The sequence below is a fragment of the Tursiops truncatus genome, chromosome 19 (assembly GCF_011762595.2).
Source record: "Tursiops truncatus isolate mTurTru1 chromosome 19, mTurTru1.mat.Y, whole genome shotgun sequence".
NCBI lineage: Eukaryota > Metazoa > Chordata > Mammalia > Artiodactyla > Delphinidae > Tursiops > Tursiops truncatus.
The window spans coordinates 56,996,994-57,014,165 of record NC_047052.1 but is presented as its reverse complement, the minus strand read 5'-3'; the positions used below and the strand labels follow the sequence as shown (position 1 = coordinate 57,014,165).

The 17,172-nt window shown below is 45.1% G+C and overlaps 1 protein-coding gene across 5 annotated transcripts; it reads left to right on the top strand.

Annotated features, from left to right (window-relative positions):
- The first annotated feature begins 348 nt into the window (after nucleotides 1–348).
- On the top strand, nucleotides 349–16,105 carry LOC101332674 (zinc finger protein 772). 5 transcript variants are annotated; one of them, XM_073796325.1, is made up of 4 exons: nucleotides 349–638; nucleotides 3,007–3,133; nucleotides 3,642–3,764; nucleotides 4,387–16,105. In XM_073796325.1, the coding sequence occupies exons 1-4, from the start codon at nucleotides 606–608 to the stop codon at nucleotides 5,532–5,534; spliced, it is 1,431 nt and encodes a 476-aa protein (XP_073652426.1). In that variant the 5' UTR covers nucleotides 349–605; the 3' UTR covers nucleotides 5,535–16,105. The 5 variants fall into 5 exon arrangements, with proteins under 5 accessions (XP_073652426.1, XP_019784446.1, XP_019784448.1 ...); XM_019928887.3 differs by lacking the exon at nucleotides 3,642–3,764 and having other exon boundaries at nucleotides 350–638; XM_019928889.3 differs by lacking the exon at nucleotides 3,642–3,764 and having other exon boundaries at nucleotides 350–2,148.
- Nucleotides 16,106–17,172: the final 1,067 nt, after the last annotated feature.

Sequence of the window (17,172 nt, the reverse complement as noted above, 5' to 3'; positions counted from 1 at the left end):
GTATATGGTGTGTGCATTTGATTTTTCTGGTGAGCATTCCCTATGTAAAGAAGCCCCAAATAATATGTTTCTGAACATTTTTGTGATGTGTTACAGACTACACTCACCGGAAATATGGGTGCGTCTCCTTTAAGAGGAAGCAACGCTCCGCCTAATCCTCAAACTAAACGATGCAATTTCTAGGCTCCGCTAGATAGGTGGCTCCGCCTTTGACCTGGAGGTGGCGCGGAAGTCCCACTCCATCGTTGGTGCTGTGGGAACTACATTACCTAGGAGTCCTGGCCACTCTGGGCCAATGAAGGCCCAGTAAAGGGGCGTTTCCGTTCGTACGGAGGACGCCGGGGCGGGATTTCCTTTTCCGTTGTTGGGCGGACATTTTCTTTGCTTTCGGATTAGTCCACCGAGTCAATCTCCGGAACGCGGCGTCACACCCGAGGTGACAGGACAGGGAAAACGCGAGAGGCGTTGTCTGCGCTAAACAGAGACGGACCTGAGGATCGGCAGTGGCACCGTTCAGGTGACCCGGCCGCCGGAGCCTGGGACCTCGCACCTGTCGCTCTCCAGTTACTCCCCTCCCCCTCGCCCTCCCCGATCCTCAGGTGCCGATGGCGGCCGCCCTGCTGACGGACTCGGCGCAGGTGGGTGCTGCACCCCTGGATTGTTCCCCCGACCTCCATCTCTGAATCCTGAAGCCTCGAATGAGGGACGCCTCAGGTCCCTGCAGCTCAGGATCATGTGTCCAGACAGTGGGGGCTCTCTTGGTCGGGTCCCATTTCTGACAGCCAACATGATGGGATGTGGAAAGATGTTACAGGCGAGGGGCCAGCATGTGCAGAGGCTTGGAGGTGCGACACAGCCGGAGCATTTGGGAAATCTAGGGCCTTTGGTGTCTGAAAAGATCAAGAGTCCGAGCAGCTGTGCCTCAATTCTCAGGGTGATGGGAGCTACGGAAGATTCTGAACAGAGAGGCAATATCTGATGGTTTCAAAAGTATTCCGTAGACTGCCCAGGTGTGTACAGACTTGAGGTGAGGGTGCGGACAGTGGGCCCCAGAAAGGTTGAGACATAGTCCAAGGCAACACAGCTGGACTGAGGCTCAGAGGACAGACGGCCCGAGGTCTGTGGCAGGGCAGGAGTAGAAGATAGGCCTGAGCCCTTGGGCCTCTTTCATGGTTGCTTGTCTCTCATAGTCTCCCTCTTACCACAGGTTCCCCTGATCTCAGTAGTAATTATGGGCTTTATACAGGTGAGGGAAGGATGTCCAGGCTCTCATCGATTCCACCCCCACCCATGAGGGCTTCAGGATTGTGGTGTCATAGAACACTTTACTTTTTTAAAAATAAATTTATTTATTTTTGGCTGCGTTGGGTCTTCGTTACTGTGCGCGGGCTTTCTCTAGTTGCGGTGAGCTGGGGCTACTCTTGGGTGTGGTGTGCAGGCTTCTCACTGCAGTGGCTTCTCGTTGCAGAGCACAGGCTCTAGGCATGCGGGCTTCAGTAGTTGTGGCGCGCGGGCTCAGTAGTTGTGGCTCACGGGCTCTAGAGCCCAGGCTCAGTAGTTGTGGTGCGTGGGCTTAGTTGCTCTGCGGCATGTGGGATCTTCCCGGACCAGGGCTCAGACCCATGTCCCCTGCATTGGTAGGCGGATTCTTAACCACTGCACCACCAGGGAAGTCCCGAACACTTTACTTGTACTCTCCCAGCTCTTGTGTCTGAGGACCCTGGAGAAACCCCAAGCCCAGGGTTCTGGGTCTAGACCAGGGGTTACATGCAAGGGTTCCCGTTTTCTGGTGACCACTGGAATAAGGTGTGGAAGTTTGTTCCAGGAACAGGAACCAGCGTGTGCAAATACTTGAAGGAGAGATTGAGATGGGAGTTTTCAGGAAACTACAGGTCTCCACCATATCTGGTAGCAATCAAGAGCAGGTGGGCAGGAGTCAGGCCTGAAATGGACAGCTGACAAGCGAGAACTCTGTTCTGAGGGTGGTGTAGCCATGGCGGGTGTGGAGCAGAGGAGGGAGGTAATCTGATCCAGGTTTTAACAGCCTCTTTCTGGATGCCAAGTGGAGAACAGACTGTGTGTGGTGACGGAAGAGGGAATTAGGATAGAGACAAGGAGACCGGGGAGGAGACTGCTTCAGTATTCCAGGTGAGTGGTAAAGGATGGCCCAGAGGGCTGGCTCTGTAGATGGGAAAAGTGACTGGGTCATATTTTCTGATGTGTGAAAGAGACAGCCCCAAGATGTTAGGCCTTATCAGTCAGAAGGGTAGAAGCTCCATCAGCTGAGATGGGCAAATTAGCGGTAGAAGTAACTCTGCATGGGTATCAGGAGTTTATTTGTGGCCATGTGAAGAGTCTGAGATGTTCCAGAAAACACTGAGTGGAGGTGTCAAGTGAGCTGCTGGACACAGGGCTGAAGTCCTGTGGAGGGGCTCAGGATGGAGAACATCCAAAAAGCAGAAGATGGTGTGTACCTAGGTCTACAAGGGAGAATCTACACATCACAACGGCATTGCAGTTAATGAGCCAGGAAGGTGATGGTGGAGGCCAACAACTGGGTGGGGAGCCAAGAGTTGTGAGATTGAGAGTGATCCAAAAGACTGGTGTGCATGTGGCAAAGGAGTATGAACTGATGGCCCTTGGTCCCTGGTGTTGGGGACTTATGGGAGAAAGATGAGCCCAACTTTGGTTGTCTGGTAAGCATGGTCTTACCAACTCCAGGAGAACTGGCTGGAAGGACGTGGGTGGGGATGCGGTGCGGCCCCACATGCCAGCCCCAGAGCTTAGATGGCACCTTTCTGCCCACCTGCCTGTTGTTGGTGTGGGTGGACACTGTGATCAAAGGGACCTTAAGGAGAGAGCAGACATATGTGGCACCTGGCCCTGGTATTTCCAATGAGTTGATGACCTAGGTCGGAAGGAATGCTGAAGGGAGCTCTGTGGGGGCAAGATGGGGGTCCTTAGGAGAGAGACTACTCACAGACTCGGCTCTCCCCATTGTGGCAGGGGAAAGTGAACTTTGAGGACGTGTTCGTGTACTTCTCCCAGGAGGAGTGGGGGCTCCTTGATGAGGCTCAGAGGCTCCTGTACCGCGAAGTGATGCTGGAGAACTTTGCCCTTATGGCCTCACTGGGTAAGGCCCTCACATCCCCTGCAGTGTCCTGGACTGGGCTCTCCCCCTTCCCTGTTTCTTCTATCAGAGCCGTAGGCATTACCTCCCTCCCCCGTTCCCTAGGGTAGGTGCTGTGGATGCCAGGTGTGAGCTTTGTGCACTAGCACCTCTGACTTCTGAGCAGTCCCAGTACCTGCTGCCTTGAAGGCTTACATGGATGGATGCAGGCATGAAGCGTCCTGCTGTCACCCAGTGGATCATCTCCAGTTTGTTCTCTCCCTTACTGGGTGCATCTGTCCAGATCCATGCCATCCCTGTGCCCCAGGTTCTACCCCCTTCCTCTTGCTGACATTTCTAGTAGCCTGCCTGTGTCAGGAATTGCAAGGACCAGTATGGTCACTACTTGTTGGGACCGCTAGGCTATTCCTGCAAGACACTTCTTCAGAGTTATTTTTATAGTATTTAGTTGTCTTCTCTGAGGGGTGGGTCACCCAGACCAGTGCTGGCCATTTACCTGTCTTTTCCTTAGGATATGCATCTTCCATGTTCCATGGGATTGCCCCACTGGAGCTGGACAGTGAGCCCTGGCTATCTGAGTGGGCCAACATGACTCCAGCCATGACCAGAGAGGCTCAGGGTGGGGGTGGCCCTGGTGGGTCAGAGCTGGGGAAAGGTGTGATGTCGGGCTGGGTTCTAATCATTCCCCAACCTCTCTGTGCCCACAGTTGTTTGAGTGCCAAGGCCAATGGCCACACTTCATTCTTATCTTTACTTTCCCATTTACATACTTATCTTTTATGTTCTGACTTTTAGGCTTTGACTGTTCCCCACCTCTGCCCACATCTCAGCTGTTCCTCTCCACTGCTTTCCAAAACTGGCTTATATGCTTAATGTGTCATGAAATGTGCACATACCTCAAATAATTCTTAAATACCACCTAGTCTATTTGATTGTAGCTATTCAGGGAACACACCCTTCTGTACATCACCCTAGCAGCCAAGGTCTTGCTAAAATCCATTTGTGGATGAATTCATTAGACACCCTGTTCTTCCTAGGCTGTTCCCCACATTTGTGTCCTCTTCCCATCAAGGCCACTTCCATCCTGTGACCTTTAGATGCCAACTACTTCATAGCAGCCCTTTACTCAACTTGAGCTCTGGCCTCTTCTCTGATAGCAGACCTTCATGTTAGTTCTGATAGATACACATTTGTAATGAGACTGCCCCTTCCCACCAGTGTCAATGTGTCCTTCACCAGCATTTGTCTGCTTTCAGGTTGTTCGCATGGAATGGAGGAGGAGGAGATACCTTTTGAGCAGAGCGTTTCTGTAAAAGGAGTGTCACAGGTCACGATTCCTAAGACGATTCCGTCTTCCCAGAAGGCCCACCCCTGTGAGACATGTGGCCCGATCTTGAAAGATGTTTTGTACTTGGCTGAGCACCAGGAAACACACCCTGGGCAAAAACCATACATGTGTGTGGCATGTGGGAAACAACTCTGTTTCAGTGCAAACCTTCACCACCAGAAGCAGCACAGTGGAGAGAAACACTGCAGAAGGGATGAGGGTAGGGCCTTTCTTGTGAACAGCTGCTCTGTCCAACCATTGGACATGCCCTTTACCACAGGGGAGGGTTGTAAGGACTTCCCAACTAGCTCAAGCATATTCCAGCACCATGCTCCTCTTAGTAAGTGGAAGCCACAAAGTAACACCAAGTGTGCAGAGGCCTTTCACAGTGGACAAATGCATTACAAGTGCAATGAATGTGGGAAAGCCTTCAGCCGCAAAGACTCACTTGTTCAGCACCAGAGAGTCCACACTGGAGAAAGGCCTTATGAGTGCAGTGAGTGTGGGAAAACCTTCAGCCGCAAACCCATACTTGCGCAGCACCAGAGGATCCACACTGGAGAAATGCCTTACGAGTGTGGCATATGTGGGAAAGTTTTTAACCATAGCTCTAACCTTATTGTACACCAGAGAGTCCATACTGGAGCAAGGCCTTACAAATGCAGTGAATGTGGGAAAGCCTACAGTCACAAATCCACACTTGTTCAGCATGAGAGTATCCATACTGGAGAAAGGCCTTATGAGTGCAGCGAATGTGGGAAATACTTTGGTCACAAATACAGACTCATTAAACACTGGAGTGTTCATACTGGGACAAGGCCTTATGAGTGCATTGCATGTGGGAAGTTCTTCAGCCAAAGTTCCGACCTTATTGCACACCAGAGAGTTCACAATGGCGAAAAGCCATATGTGTGCAGTGAGTGTGGAAAAGCCTTTAGCCACAAACATGTGCTTGTTCAGCACCATAGAATCCACACTGGAGAAAGACCGTATAAGTGCAGTGAGTGTGGGAAGGCCTTCAGGCAAAGAGCTTCCCTCATCAGACATTGGAAAGTTCATGCTGGAGAAAGGCCTTAGGATAGCAAGGAATATGCCATAGTGGGTGACACCAGAGAGAAGCTCTGAGAGTAGCCTATGTGAGTAGCCATCAGCTGGAAGATGAGTCTCATACATTTGAACTCCCACCCTGAGGAGATGCTTCTGTGTGCCAGCTATATGGGAAGGTTTCTGGAGAAATATTGCACTTCGTAACATGCCTTTGTTCACTGTGAGAGGCCTCTGCACACTTGCCAGAAGTATATCACTGCCAGTGTCTCTGAAAGAATCCATATGTCTGTGCAACAGCAGGGTGCCACATTGTGTGTAAGTCACCCCAGAGTGCTTTGATGGGCAAGATCTCTGCTCTTCCTCCCTTCCTTGGAGGGAATCATCGGTAGCCTGAGCCCATTGAAGATCCTCACTCCTTCCTGCCCCCCTACTGGTTAAGCGTGGATGTGACCCAATTTTGGCCAGAAGAACGTAAGCTTTGTTCTGCTGGCTGCTCTCAGAGATTTCCATTTTTCAGACTTTATTGGTCTCATGTGGCACTCGTGATGGATTTGTCCAGCCCCCAAGTCACCTAACTTGGGAATTTTCTGACTCATATTCTTCTGGGTTTGCAACAAATACCTTAGTTTTTAACTACGTTGAATCCTGGGGATTCTGTTCACTTTGTGGGTTGAGTTGAGAACAGAATTGGGCTCTGCCAGCCTGAAAGAATGAACAGCTTGTGTGAGAGGTCCAACTGTTGTGTCTCAGTGGTATTTGCAGAATGGTGAAGAAAGAACAGCTCTTATTCTAGTTTCAGCCTAATTTGCATTGCTACTCAAGGCCTCCTAGGAAAGAATACCAATCTTTGCAGGCCTAATCGTGTGTCCTGTATGCCAAGATGATTTGTGTGACCAAGGTCTTCTTGAGCAATGGGCATTCGTCATGACAACTTCTGATGTGCCTGGGAGCAGCATGAATTGGGTCCCTTGTTCCCAGGGAATGCTTCATATTCCCCAGCCCTCTTTAGGAGAGTTTGATTCCCTGGGACCTACCAGCATCCCTGAAATCTATTATTTGGTAGGCAGATGTCACTGTCCCCTAAAAGGACATCTGATAAATAGGAAGTTGGGAGACTATAGCCAACTATAGGGAATATAACTCTTCTAAAGGCGTACCCACAAATGTTTCTATCACTGTGACTTTGGTATGAGGGTTTATGGAACTTCTCAGGACTCATATTTGTGTCTCATAATCTTACGGCTACAGTTACAGTCTGAGCAATCTAAACATTTTCTGCAATTAATTGCACATATTTATAGTGTATAATTTGATACATTTTGATACATGTTTTCACCTTTGAAACAAAGTTTCCTGATTCCTTTTATAATATCTCTCGCCCTCACCCATTCCCAGGCAACCACTCATCTTGCTTTCTGTCATTATAGATCTGTTTGGATTTCCTAGAATTTTAAATGTGTGTGTGTATAGAATAATTTAAAAGGTACTAGTATGTATATGGCTTTTCAAACTATGCATAATTATGTTGTGATTTATCAGTGTTCTGTGTATCAGTAATTCATTCTTTTTCATCCATACTTTTGCTTAAAGTATTCCACTTTAGAGAAACAGTTCCAAAGCAAGTGACCCAGGAGAGAACTCACAGGAATGAAGCCACAGTATCTGTGGCTCATAACCTTCACCTGGAAGTGATGTGCCATCGTTTCTGACTTACTCTGTGGGTAACACAGACTAATCCTGGTTCAGGGTGGAAGGGGACTCACTTCACAACAGTGAAAATACAAAGAGGTAGGGATTTGTGGGAGCATTTCTTGAATACTGGTGACCACAATCATAGTTGTTTTTCTTTCTTTTACCTTTTTAGTCTTTTAATGAGGAATCATGTTGACTGATTTCAAAAGTTAAACCAACCTTGCATTTCTGAGGTAAACCCTATTTGGTCATAATGTACTACTCTTTTATGCATTGTTGAATTTTATATGCTGGTTTTCTTTTTTTTTTTTTTTTAAGATTTTTGCATCTATGTTCATGAGGGATGTTAGTCTCTAATCTTTTTAATGCATGAGTTTGGTTGCTGTCAGTGTAATGCTGACTTTACATAATAAGTTGGTTAAGTGTCCCCTGCTCTTCAATTTTCTGGAAGAGTTTGTGAAGAATTGACATTATTTCTTTCTTAATTGTTTGGTGGAATTCACTGGTGAAGTATTTGGGCCTGGAGTCTATTTTGTGGGAAGGTTTCTAACTATAAATTTAATTTCCATAGTGAACATAGGTTTATAGAATTTATCTTTTTTTTCCCCCTACAGTGAGCTTTGGTGATTTGTATCTTTCTCCAAGAGTTTGTTTATTTAAGTAGTCAAATTTTTCAAGCTATCCTTTCATTATTTTAGTACGTGTAGAATCTGTAGTGATGCCACCTCTCTTATTCCCGACACTGGTAATGTCTATATTTCTCTTTTTTTCTTCATCAGTAGTTTATCAGCTTTATTGATCTTCTGAATGCACTTGATTTCACTGATTTTTCTGTTTTTTCCTGTTCCTTTTTTTCCCCCCCATTTTGACTTTTACCATTGCCTTTTGCTTTTATTGTATTTCATTTCTGTTCTTCTCCTACTTTTTAACATAGATCCTGAGATCCTTCATTTGAAACTTTTGGGTTTTTTCCTAACATAGGTGCTAAATTCTAAAAGTCACTGTGTAACAACTGCTTTAGTTGCCTCCCACAAAACTTTATATGTTGTATTTTCATTTTAATTACATTTAAAATCTTTTCTGGTTTCCTTTTAAATTTCTTCTTTGACACATGGTTCTTTTTAGAAGTGTGTTATTTGGGATTTTCCTTATCTTTTTGGTAATTGATTTCTAATTCATTGCAGTCAGAGTATATACTTTATGACTTGAATTATTTACATTTATTGATATTTTCTTTATGACCCAGAATATGGGTTATCTTGTATTTCATGTTAGCTTAAAATAAATGTATATTGTGTTCTTGTTTGATGGAGAGTTCTACAAATGTCAACTCGGTTAAGACAGTTGACAATGTCTAAGTTTTCTATATCCTTACTGGTGGTGGGTGGGGGGTGGTATTCTGTCAATTATTTGAATAAGGTTGTTGACATCTCTGAATATAAAAATGGATTTGCCTATTTCTCTATCAGGTTTAGTTCTATCAGGTTTTGCTTTGTATATTTTGAAGTCTTTTTATTAGGTGAATAAACATTTCCTACTGTTATGTCCACTTAATGAGTAGACCTATTTTATCATTAAGAAAGGGTGCTCTTTATCTATAGGAATATTCTTTGCTGTAAAATCTATCTTGTCAGATACTGTTAACGTTGTGTAGTTTTGATTGAACACTCAATTTTGCCTTTTTGGGTACTGAAAATACTTGCATTTCAGTAGATATTCTTGGTATTGTTTAAGTTCCTTGGAAGCAATATGATCTTTTGGGATCTTGATTCCAAATATTTTTAGGTTGAATTACTGCAGCATTCATTTTAAGGCTAATTTCTCTCCTCCTACTGAGACACAATCATTCTGTATTCTCTACCTCATGCTTCATAAGGATTCCCATTTAAACTGGTTAGAACAGGTGCTATTCCATTCTCTGCATTAGCCTTGGAAATTGTTTCATTGAATCCTTTTGGGTATTTCTTTACCCAGCTCTGGTTATTTCCTGCCTGCATGTACAGATTAGTACATGAGGATGTACTAATGTACATGAGGTCATACTTGAGGATGACCCTCTCTATGTTTCTGAAGTTTTCTCTCTCCTGTACTGTGCTCTATTGGATTCCAGACACCTTCGCAGGCCCAGATTCTAAATTTTGTCTCAACTCAGGGTGACTTTTGGGGTCTGACTGGACACAGCATTTTTGTATTAGGGCCTGGGAATTTCTTTTCATAGTAAGCTGGGACAGCCACGTGGCTCACATCGTTTGTCCTCTTTCATAGGTCACTGTTATTTGCTTGATGTCCAGTGTATTAAGAATCAGTTTCATGTATGTTATAAATTTTTTTCAAGAAAATCTATGAATTCCCCCTAAAGCAGACAGTTTGAATAAATTAGTAGAATTGATAATGCCTCCAAACCACATCAGAAAAAAAAAGAGAAATCACACATTTACAAATATGAGCAAGGAAAGAAGGAATAGCACTAGATGTCTTTGAAACATAATGGGTAATATGTGATTATTTTATTTCATTTTATTTTTTGGCTGCGCCATGCAGCATACAGAATCTCAGTTCCCTGACCGGGAATTGAACCCGTGCCCCCTGCATTGGAAGTGTGGAGTCTTAACCCTTGGACCACCAGGAAAGTCCCTGTGTGATTATTTTATTTTATTTTATTATTATTATTATTTTTGTGGCACGTGGACCCTTTACTGTTGTGGCCTCTCCCACCGTGGAGCACAGGCCCTGGACGCACAGGCCCAGCGGCCACGGCCCACGGACCCAGCCGCTCTGTGGCATGTGGGATCCTCCTGGACCGGGGCACGAACCCACGTCCCCTGCATCGGCAGGCGGACTCCCAACCACTGCGCCACCAGGGAAGCCCCCTGTGTAACTATTTTAAATGACTCTTTCCCAATAAATGGAAATGTGGGGGACAAAAATTCATTGAAAGATACCAACTGACCACGTTCCCTCAAGAAGAAATAGATAATCTTAAAAATCCTTTGTTCATTAAAGACATTTAATTAGTATTTCCAAATTACTAGTAATGGTAATCTACGTTTAAATGTAAGAAGCCCTCTCACTTAAAATTTAAAGCCAAGGTGGTTTCACTAACAAATCCTACCAAATATTTAATGAATAATTAAGATTCCATCAGACTCTTCCAAAAAATAAGTAATAACATATGGGGGCACTTCCCAACTAATTTTTAGAAGCCAATATTAACCCTAAGAGCAAAACTAGGTAATGAAATTAAAATTATAGACCAATGTGTGAGCATAGATGCAAAAAATCTTTCACAAAATTTTAGAGAAGTGTGTGTGTCTGTGTGTGTCTGTGTGTAGTATATTTTCAATTGTTAAAGCCAAATTTACATTCCTGATAATAATTATAATCTAGTGAGACATCATGTATATAATGTTGGTTTAACAATTGAAAATATATTAATTTAATCTATATTAACTAGAAGGTGTCCCAGGTTCCTGGCACAGAGCTTGAAATATCTTGAAATTCCTGGAGTGATAGGAGTCTTTCTTGTTCTAATGAAGTGATTCTTGGTAAGCCCCTCGAACGTTTCCGGATGGGGACTGGTTACCAGAAAAACCAATCATATGATTAGACGTTTGAAACTGAGCCAGAAAGACCTGTGGGGAGAGAAGAGGGGCTAGATGTTCAGGCATGTGGCCATGATCTAACCAGTTGTGTCTATGTAATGAGATTCCAATCGAAACACTGGACACCAAGGCTTGGTGGGGTTTCCTGGTTGGTGAACACATTGATGTGCAGGACAGTGATATGCCTTGACTCCCCAGAGAGAGAGGTTATGGAAGCCTCACACCTGGGACCCTCCCATACCTTGCTCTCTGCATTCTTTCCATGGGCTATTCCTGAGCTGTATTCTTTATAACAAAACTGGAATCGTAGGTATAGCACTTTTAGTGAGTTCTGTGAGTCATTCTAGCAAATTACCGAACTTGAGGGGATCATGGGAACCCCTGAAATTATAGCCAGCTGTTCAGAAGTGCAGTTGGACCCAACGACTTGAAGCACATGTCTGAAGTGAGGGCTTTCTGGTGGAGGACTGAACCCTTACAGATGTCTAGAATGACACAAACTCTGGGTAGTTGGTGTCAGAGAACTGGCGTCAGAATCAATTTCTTTAAACTGATATACGGCAGCATTAGAAACCTAAAGCTAACATTACGCTTAATGGGGAAAGACTGAATGCTTTCCCCCTAATATTAGGAATAAGCAGGAATGTCCACTCTCACAACTTCTATGTAATGTTGCACTGAAATCTGTGCCAGTGACATAAGAAAATTAAAGGAAATAAGCAATGTACAAATTGTAAAGGAAGAACCAAAATGGTCATTATTCACAGATGACATGCTTATCTATTTAGAACATCCTTAATTATATATTTAAAAAGTTAAGAGATCTAATAGATCAGTCAAGGTGCCAGCATACAAGGTCAGTATACAATAAATGTTTGGAAATTGGAAAACTATACCCCTTACTCTAGCATCAAAATATGAAATATTTAGGAATATATTTAACAAAATATATTCAAAAACTATTAAGCAAATTTACAAAACATTACTGAGACACACCACATTTCTGGATCTAAGGACTTAATATTTTAATTTACTCTCCCATAATTGTTCTGTAGGTTCACACAATTATCAAATTCCCAGTGATTTTGGTAGAAATTGACAAAATGATTCTAAAATTCATATGGAAATTCAAAAGACCTAAAATACCCAAAACAAATTTTGGAAAGGACAACACATTTGAAAGGTTTTAATGTAATTTTAAGAATTACTATAGGGGACTTCCCTGGTGATGCAGTGGTTAAGAATCTGTCTGCCAATGCAGGGGACACAGGTTCGAACCCTGGTCCGGGAAGATCCCACATGCCGCGGAACAACTAAGCCCATGCACCAAAACTACTGAGCCTGCGCTCTAGAGCCCGTGAGCCACAACTACTGAACCCCGTGTGCCGGGAGCCCATGCTCTGCAAAAAGAGAAGCAGCCGCAATGCGGAGCCCGCACACCTCAACGAAGAGTAGCCCCAGCTTGCCGCAACAAAGACCCAACACAGCCAAAAATAGATAAATTAATTTTAAAAAAAAGTACAAGCCAAAGTACATCTGATTAATAACTGGTGTCCAGAATTTTTAAATAACATTTACAACAATAAGAAAACATTTTTTAAAAAGTAAAAGTTTTGAATACCTATTTCACCAGAGAAGACACTTGAATAATAAGCATGTGAAAATATGGTCAACATAATTAATCACTAGGGAAGTACAAATCAAGACCACAATGAGACACAAGTACATACTCACTTGAATGGTCAAACCAACAATGCCAAGTCAGTGAAGTTGTGAAACAGAACTCCCATACATTACTGTTGGAATGCAAAATGTTAAAACCCACTTTAGAAAACTGTTGACATCTGTAAAACTACAGATGAACTTATCATGTGACACAGCCATCTAACTTGTAGGTTTATCTCCAAGAGGAATAAAATTGTGTCCACAGAAATGCTTGTACTCTAATGTTCACAGCAACACCAGCTTTACTGATAAAAGCCAATAGCTAGGGAAAAAAATAATTCTGCAAATGTTCATGCATAAGTGAATTGGTAATTGTATTAGTTTGCTAGGATTGTCATCATAAAATGCCACAGACTTGGTGGCCTGAACAGCAGATAACATATCCTCTCACAGTTCTGGAGACCAGAAGTCCAAGATCAAGATGCTGTCAGGTCTGGTTCTTCGGAGGCCTTGGTTTGCAGATGGCCGCCCTCTTGTATGGTTCCTTCCTTGCCGAGCTCGGGAGACCTCTGCGGGGGAAGGGATTCGGCCGCGGTGCCCAAGGCAGAGGTCCGCGGGGCCCGCGGGACTGGCGGGATCGTCCCGGTCGTGCCGGGCGGGCGCGCCTCGTGCTTTCTCTGGAGGTTGTAGCTGCAGATCCATGGGGAAGAGGCTGGAGCCGCGCTCATGGCCCAGGTGTGGGGCCGCTCGGTTAGTTGGATCAGCCTCCGCCGGGGCCCCTCCGGCCGCCGAGGGCAGCTGGAGGGGGTCTTCGCGTCCGGAGGTGGGAACCGGGTTGGGTGGGGAGGCCCGAGGAGGGCGCGAGAGGTTCAGCCGCGGGCTCCCCCGGGGCCGGGTCTGCGGAGGCGTCTCCGTGGGATTTTGCGGGGTTCCGATTCGGAGGCCAGACGGACTGGCTTTGCCCGCGAGCGAACCAGGAGGGAGAGTCCGGCCGCCTCTTCCCCCACGGCCCCGGGGTCGGGGAGAAGGACGGCTGGGGAGGTCGGGGCTGCGGGAGCAGGAGGACCCCGTCAGCCACGGGTCGGCCCCAAAGCAGGCGCCGTCGTTTTATTGGTTCAGCCCCCGCCTCCAGCCCTTTAGGGCTTCCCACTTCTCAATAGGTGGACATTTTTTCCACCACAACCAAGGAGTGTTTCTTTTAATGTCTGGCGCCACCTCTTTGGAAAGAAAACATCATGGAATATGGTGCCTCTGTCTCTCGGTCTCCGCGCGTGCAACAGAGGCGTCGGGCTTCCCACCTTTCCAGTCATACAGACATAGATGAGAAGCTCTAGGCTTTCTTTGGATAAAGACGAATAGCTCCTGCAGAGCATCACCCGAATTCCCAGGCACATTGAGATAAACAGTAACAAATGGGTCTGTCAAGTCCTCTTACTTGAAGGCAAGTGAGCATTCATCTTGAGCGCTTGCATGGAATGGGCTCTGTCTGCTTGGTGTATCAAAAAGGGGTGTGGTTTCTGTCTTTACAATCTCTTTAGTGGGTTGTGTGTGACATGCACCACAATTTAGTTTCGTGCTCGTGGAACAGTAAAAGTATGTTCTTTCTCTACTTTATGGAGATTTTCTGGCTGGGCAGATTTTGTTTTATTATCTCTCCAACATTGGTCACCATGTCAAATAGTATGAGATCCAGTATAGGTGAAATTGAGAAACAGGGCAAATCCTAAAACACCTATTGCAAGAAGGAAGAGTGTTTTCTAGTATCAGTTCTATAGGTTAAAGGGGGGATGAGTTATAAATGGCAGGAGAAAACTTTTGGCTTCAGAAATGTAAGTATGTGCAAAAACTTTATCAAACCATGTGCTTTTAAAATGTTTTAAGCCAATTATACTTTTTTTAAAAAATAAATTTATTTTGGCTGTGCTGGGTTTTCGTTGCTGTGTGTGGACGTTCTCTAGTTGCGGCAAGCGGGGGCTACTCTTCGTTGCTATGCGTGGGCTACTTATTGTCGTGGCTTGTTGCAGAGCACAGGCTCTAGGCACACGTGATTCAGTAGTTGTGGCACACAGGCTCAGTAGTTGTGACACATGGGCTTAGTTGCTCTGCAGCATGTGGGATCTTCCCAGGCCAGGGGTCGAACCCGCGTCCCCTGCATTGGCAGGCAGATGCTTAACCACTGTGCCACCAGGGAAGCTCAAGCCAATTTTACTTAACAAAGCCTTTTAAAAACGCAATTACGTTCTGGCATGCCCAAGACCACCCTCAGATTCTATAGAAGAACTCACAGAAGCTGTTAAATGGACTGTGGACTGTACTGTAGGTCCCAAGTTATGTACACTTTCTTACCACTTAGCCAGTTTCTGGAACATTTACAGATACCCCTTTGAAAGGGGTTTATCCACTCTACTTTGCTGAAGTCTCCCCCCCCACCCCGGTTCCAGTTAATCCAATCACTGTTTTTGTACAGAATATGTTACCCACCCTGGGCCTTGTTAAGTCTTACATGCATATACCTGCATGATTTTTCTCCTCAGGACACACAGCTCCTAGGTGGGTCTCAGGAGACAAATATCTGTCAATTATGCCATGGGACATCCACTAAATTCAAGGGCCTCATTTCATGGTACTGCCAAATACTGTTGTTGTAAGGAACGGCACCAAAAACGGAGGAGAGCTTAAACAAGCTTTATTTGGGTACGCTCTCGGGCGAGGTTCACTGGTCGGAGAGAAAGGGGCCAGAGAAGTGGCGCCTGGGCGAGGGTTTGGGCAGAATTTATAGGGGAAGAAGGGAAAGGGATGTGGTGAATCCGGGAGGGTGCAGGGTATTCCTTATTTGGTGGTCTTTTCGGGTATCGTGGGGGACCGTTAGTCCCGCCCCTCGAAAGGCGGGAACGCTGGGCAGGGTGGAAAGTCCCCAGGTCAGTTCCTGGAACTGGGTGGTCCGGAAAGTCTCCAGGTCAGTTTCAACCTGTGAGTCTGATTGTGTTCCCCTGCCTCGGGCCAGTTGGCCTTATAGTTGTTTCCAAACCACCTGCCCCAAGTGACTGTGGAACTACAAATAATCCTCACATCCTGGGCTTGAGATCGTGGTGCAGGGGTCCTTCAGACTTTCCTAGGAGGCCTCAGGCAACAATGCAATTAGGCAAAATCTACCCTGAGAATTGTTGTTTGTCCTCCTTCTATTTCCTTTGGAGCACACAAAGTTGAGAGCCCCAGAACTCTGTACTTATTATTCTGGTAGAACCAAATTCTATTCTCCCTCACAACATACAGTAAATAGAATCCCAAGAATAAAAGTAGCTTAAACAATAAGCCTTAGGGGAGGGATGGAGTAGGAGGTTGGGATTAGCAGATGTAAAAGCTTTTATATACAGAATGGATAAACAACAAGACCCTCTGTATAGCACAGAGAACTATATTCAATATCCTATGATAGAGCTTCCCTGGTGGCGCAGTGGTTGAGAGTCCGCCTGTTGATGCAGGGGACACAAGTTCGTGCCCTGGTGCGGGGAAATCTCACATGCTGCGGAGCAGCCAGGCCCGTGATCCATGGCCGCTGAGCCTGCGCGTCTGGGGTCTGTGCTCCGCAACCGGAGAGGCCACAACAGTGAGAGGCCTGCATACCGCAAAAAAAAAAAAATATATATATATATATATATATATATATATCCTATGATAAACCATAATGGAAAAGAATATTTAAAAAAATGTATATATACGTATAACTGAATCACTTTGCTGTACAGCAGTAATTAACGCAACATTGTAAATCAACTATACTTCAATTTAAAAAAAACTCAATAAGACCTTTGCTGCAAAAACCAGCAAGGTATAAAATGGATAACTAATAAGAACCTGCTGTATAAAAAAATAAAATAAAATTCAAACAAAACAAAAACCCAGCAAGGTGAGCCCGGAGTTCCTAGGGTAAGTAAAATGGAGGCTGGAAAAAATCTGTCAAGAATATCAGGAGACAATCAATAACGACCCTGAACATGGGAAACCTCTGAAAACTGCCAACCGAAGCCAGATCCAGTCCTCTGTCCAAGCTGGGTGATGTCCACACCCAAACAAATCAAGTGGGGTATGAGTTCTCACCAAAGTGCTCAAATGGCTGGCAAATACTCTAGATAAAGCAAGAGAGCACAGCAATCTGTTCTCCCTGCTTTTTAACAAAATTGAGATTTTTTTTGACCACCTCGAACCCATGGCCCCTGCAGTGGAAATGGGGAGCCCTAACCATTGGACAGCCAGGGAATTCCCAAAATTGATATAATTAACGTACAATATTTATTAGTTTCAGCTGTACAACATAATGATTCGGTATTTGTTTATATTGCAAAATGATCACCACAATGCCTACTTCATATTGTCCTCATAGTTACAAAAGTTTTTTATGTTGAGAACTTTTATGATTTACTCTCTTAGCAAGTTTCAAACTGGCAATAGAGTATTATTAACTATAGTGACCATACTCCCTTCCAGCTAATAGCGGGAGGGTAGCTTCTGTAATACACATGGGCAGTGACAGAACTCCATTGACGGCCCCAGGCAGGTCTGAAAGTGCAACAGCGTTCACCAAAGTTTCCCGCAAACTTGGCCCTTACTGTGAATCTCCCTAGTGAGGACGTCTGGATGTACGAGATGCAGTTTCTGGGGGATATCTCCCTCACAGGGGCTAATCTCCAGAGCTTACATCTGTTATTATG

Coding starts and splice junctions, on each gene's coding strand:
- LOC101332674 (XM_073796325.1), top strand. CDS start 606: ATGGCGGCCGCCCTGCTGACGGACTCGGCGCAG. Junction 639..3,006: donor TGCTGACGGACTCGGCGCAG/GTGGGTGCTGCA, acceptor CCATTGTGGCAG/GGGAAAGTGAACTTTGAGGA. Junction 3,134..3,641: donor TGCCCTTATGGCCTCACTGG/GTAAGGCCCTCA, acceptor TCTTTTCCTTAG/GATATGCATCTTCCATGTTC.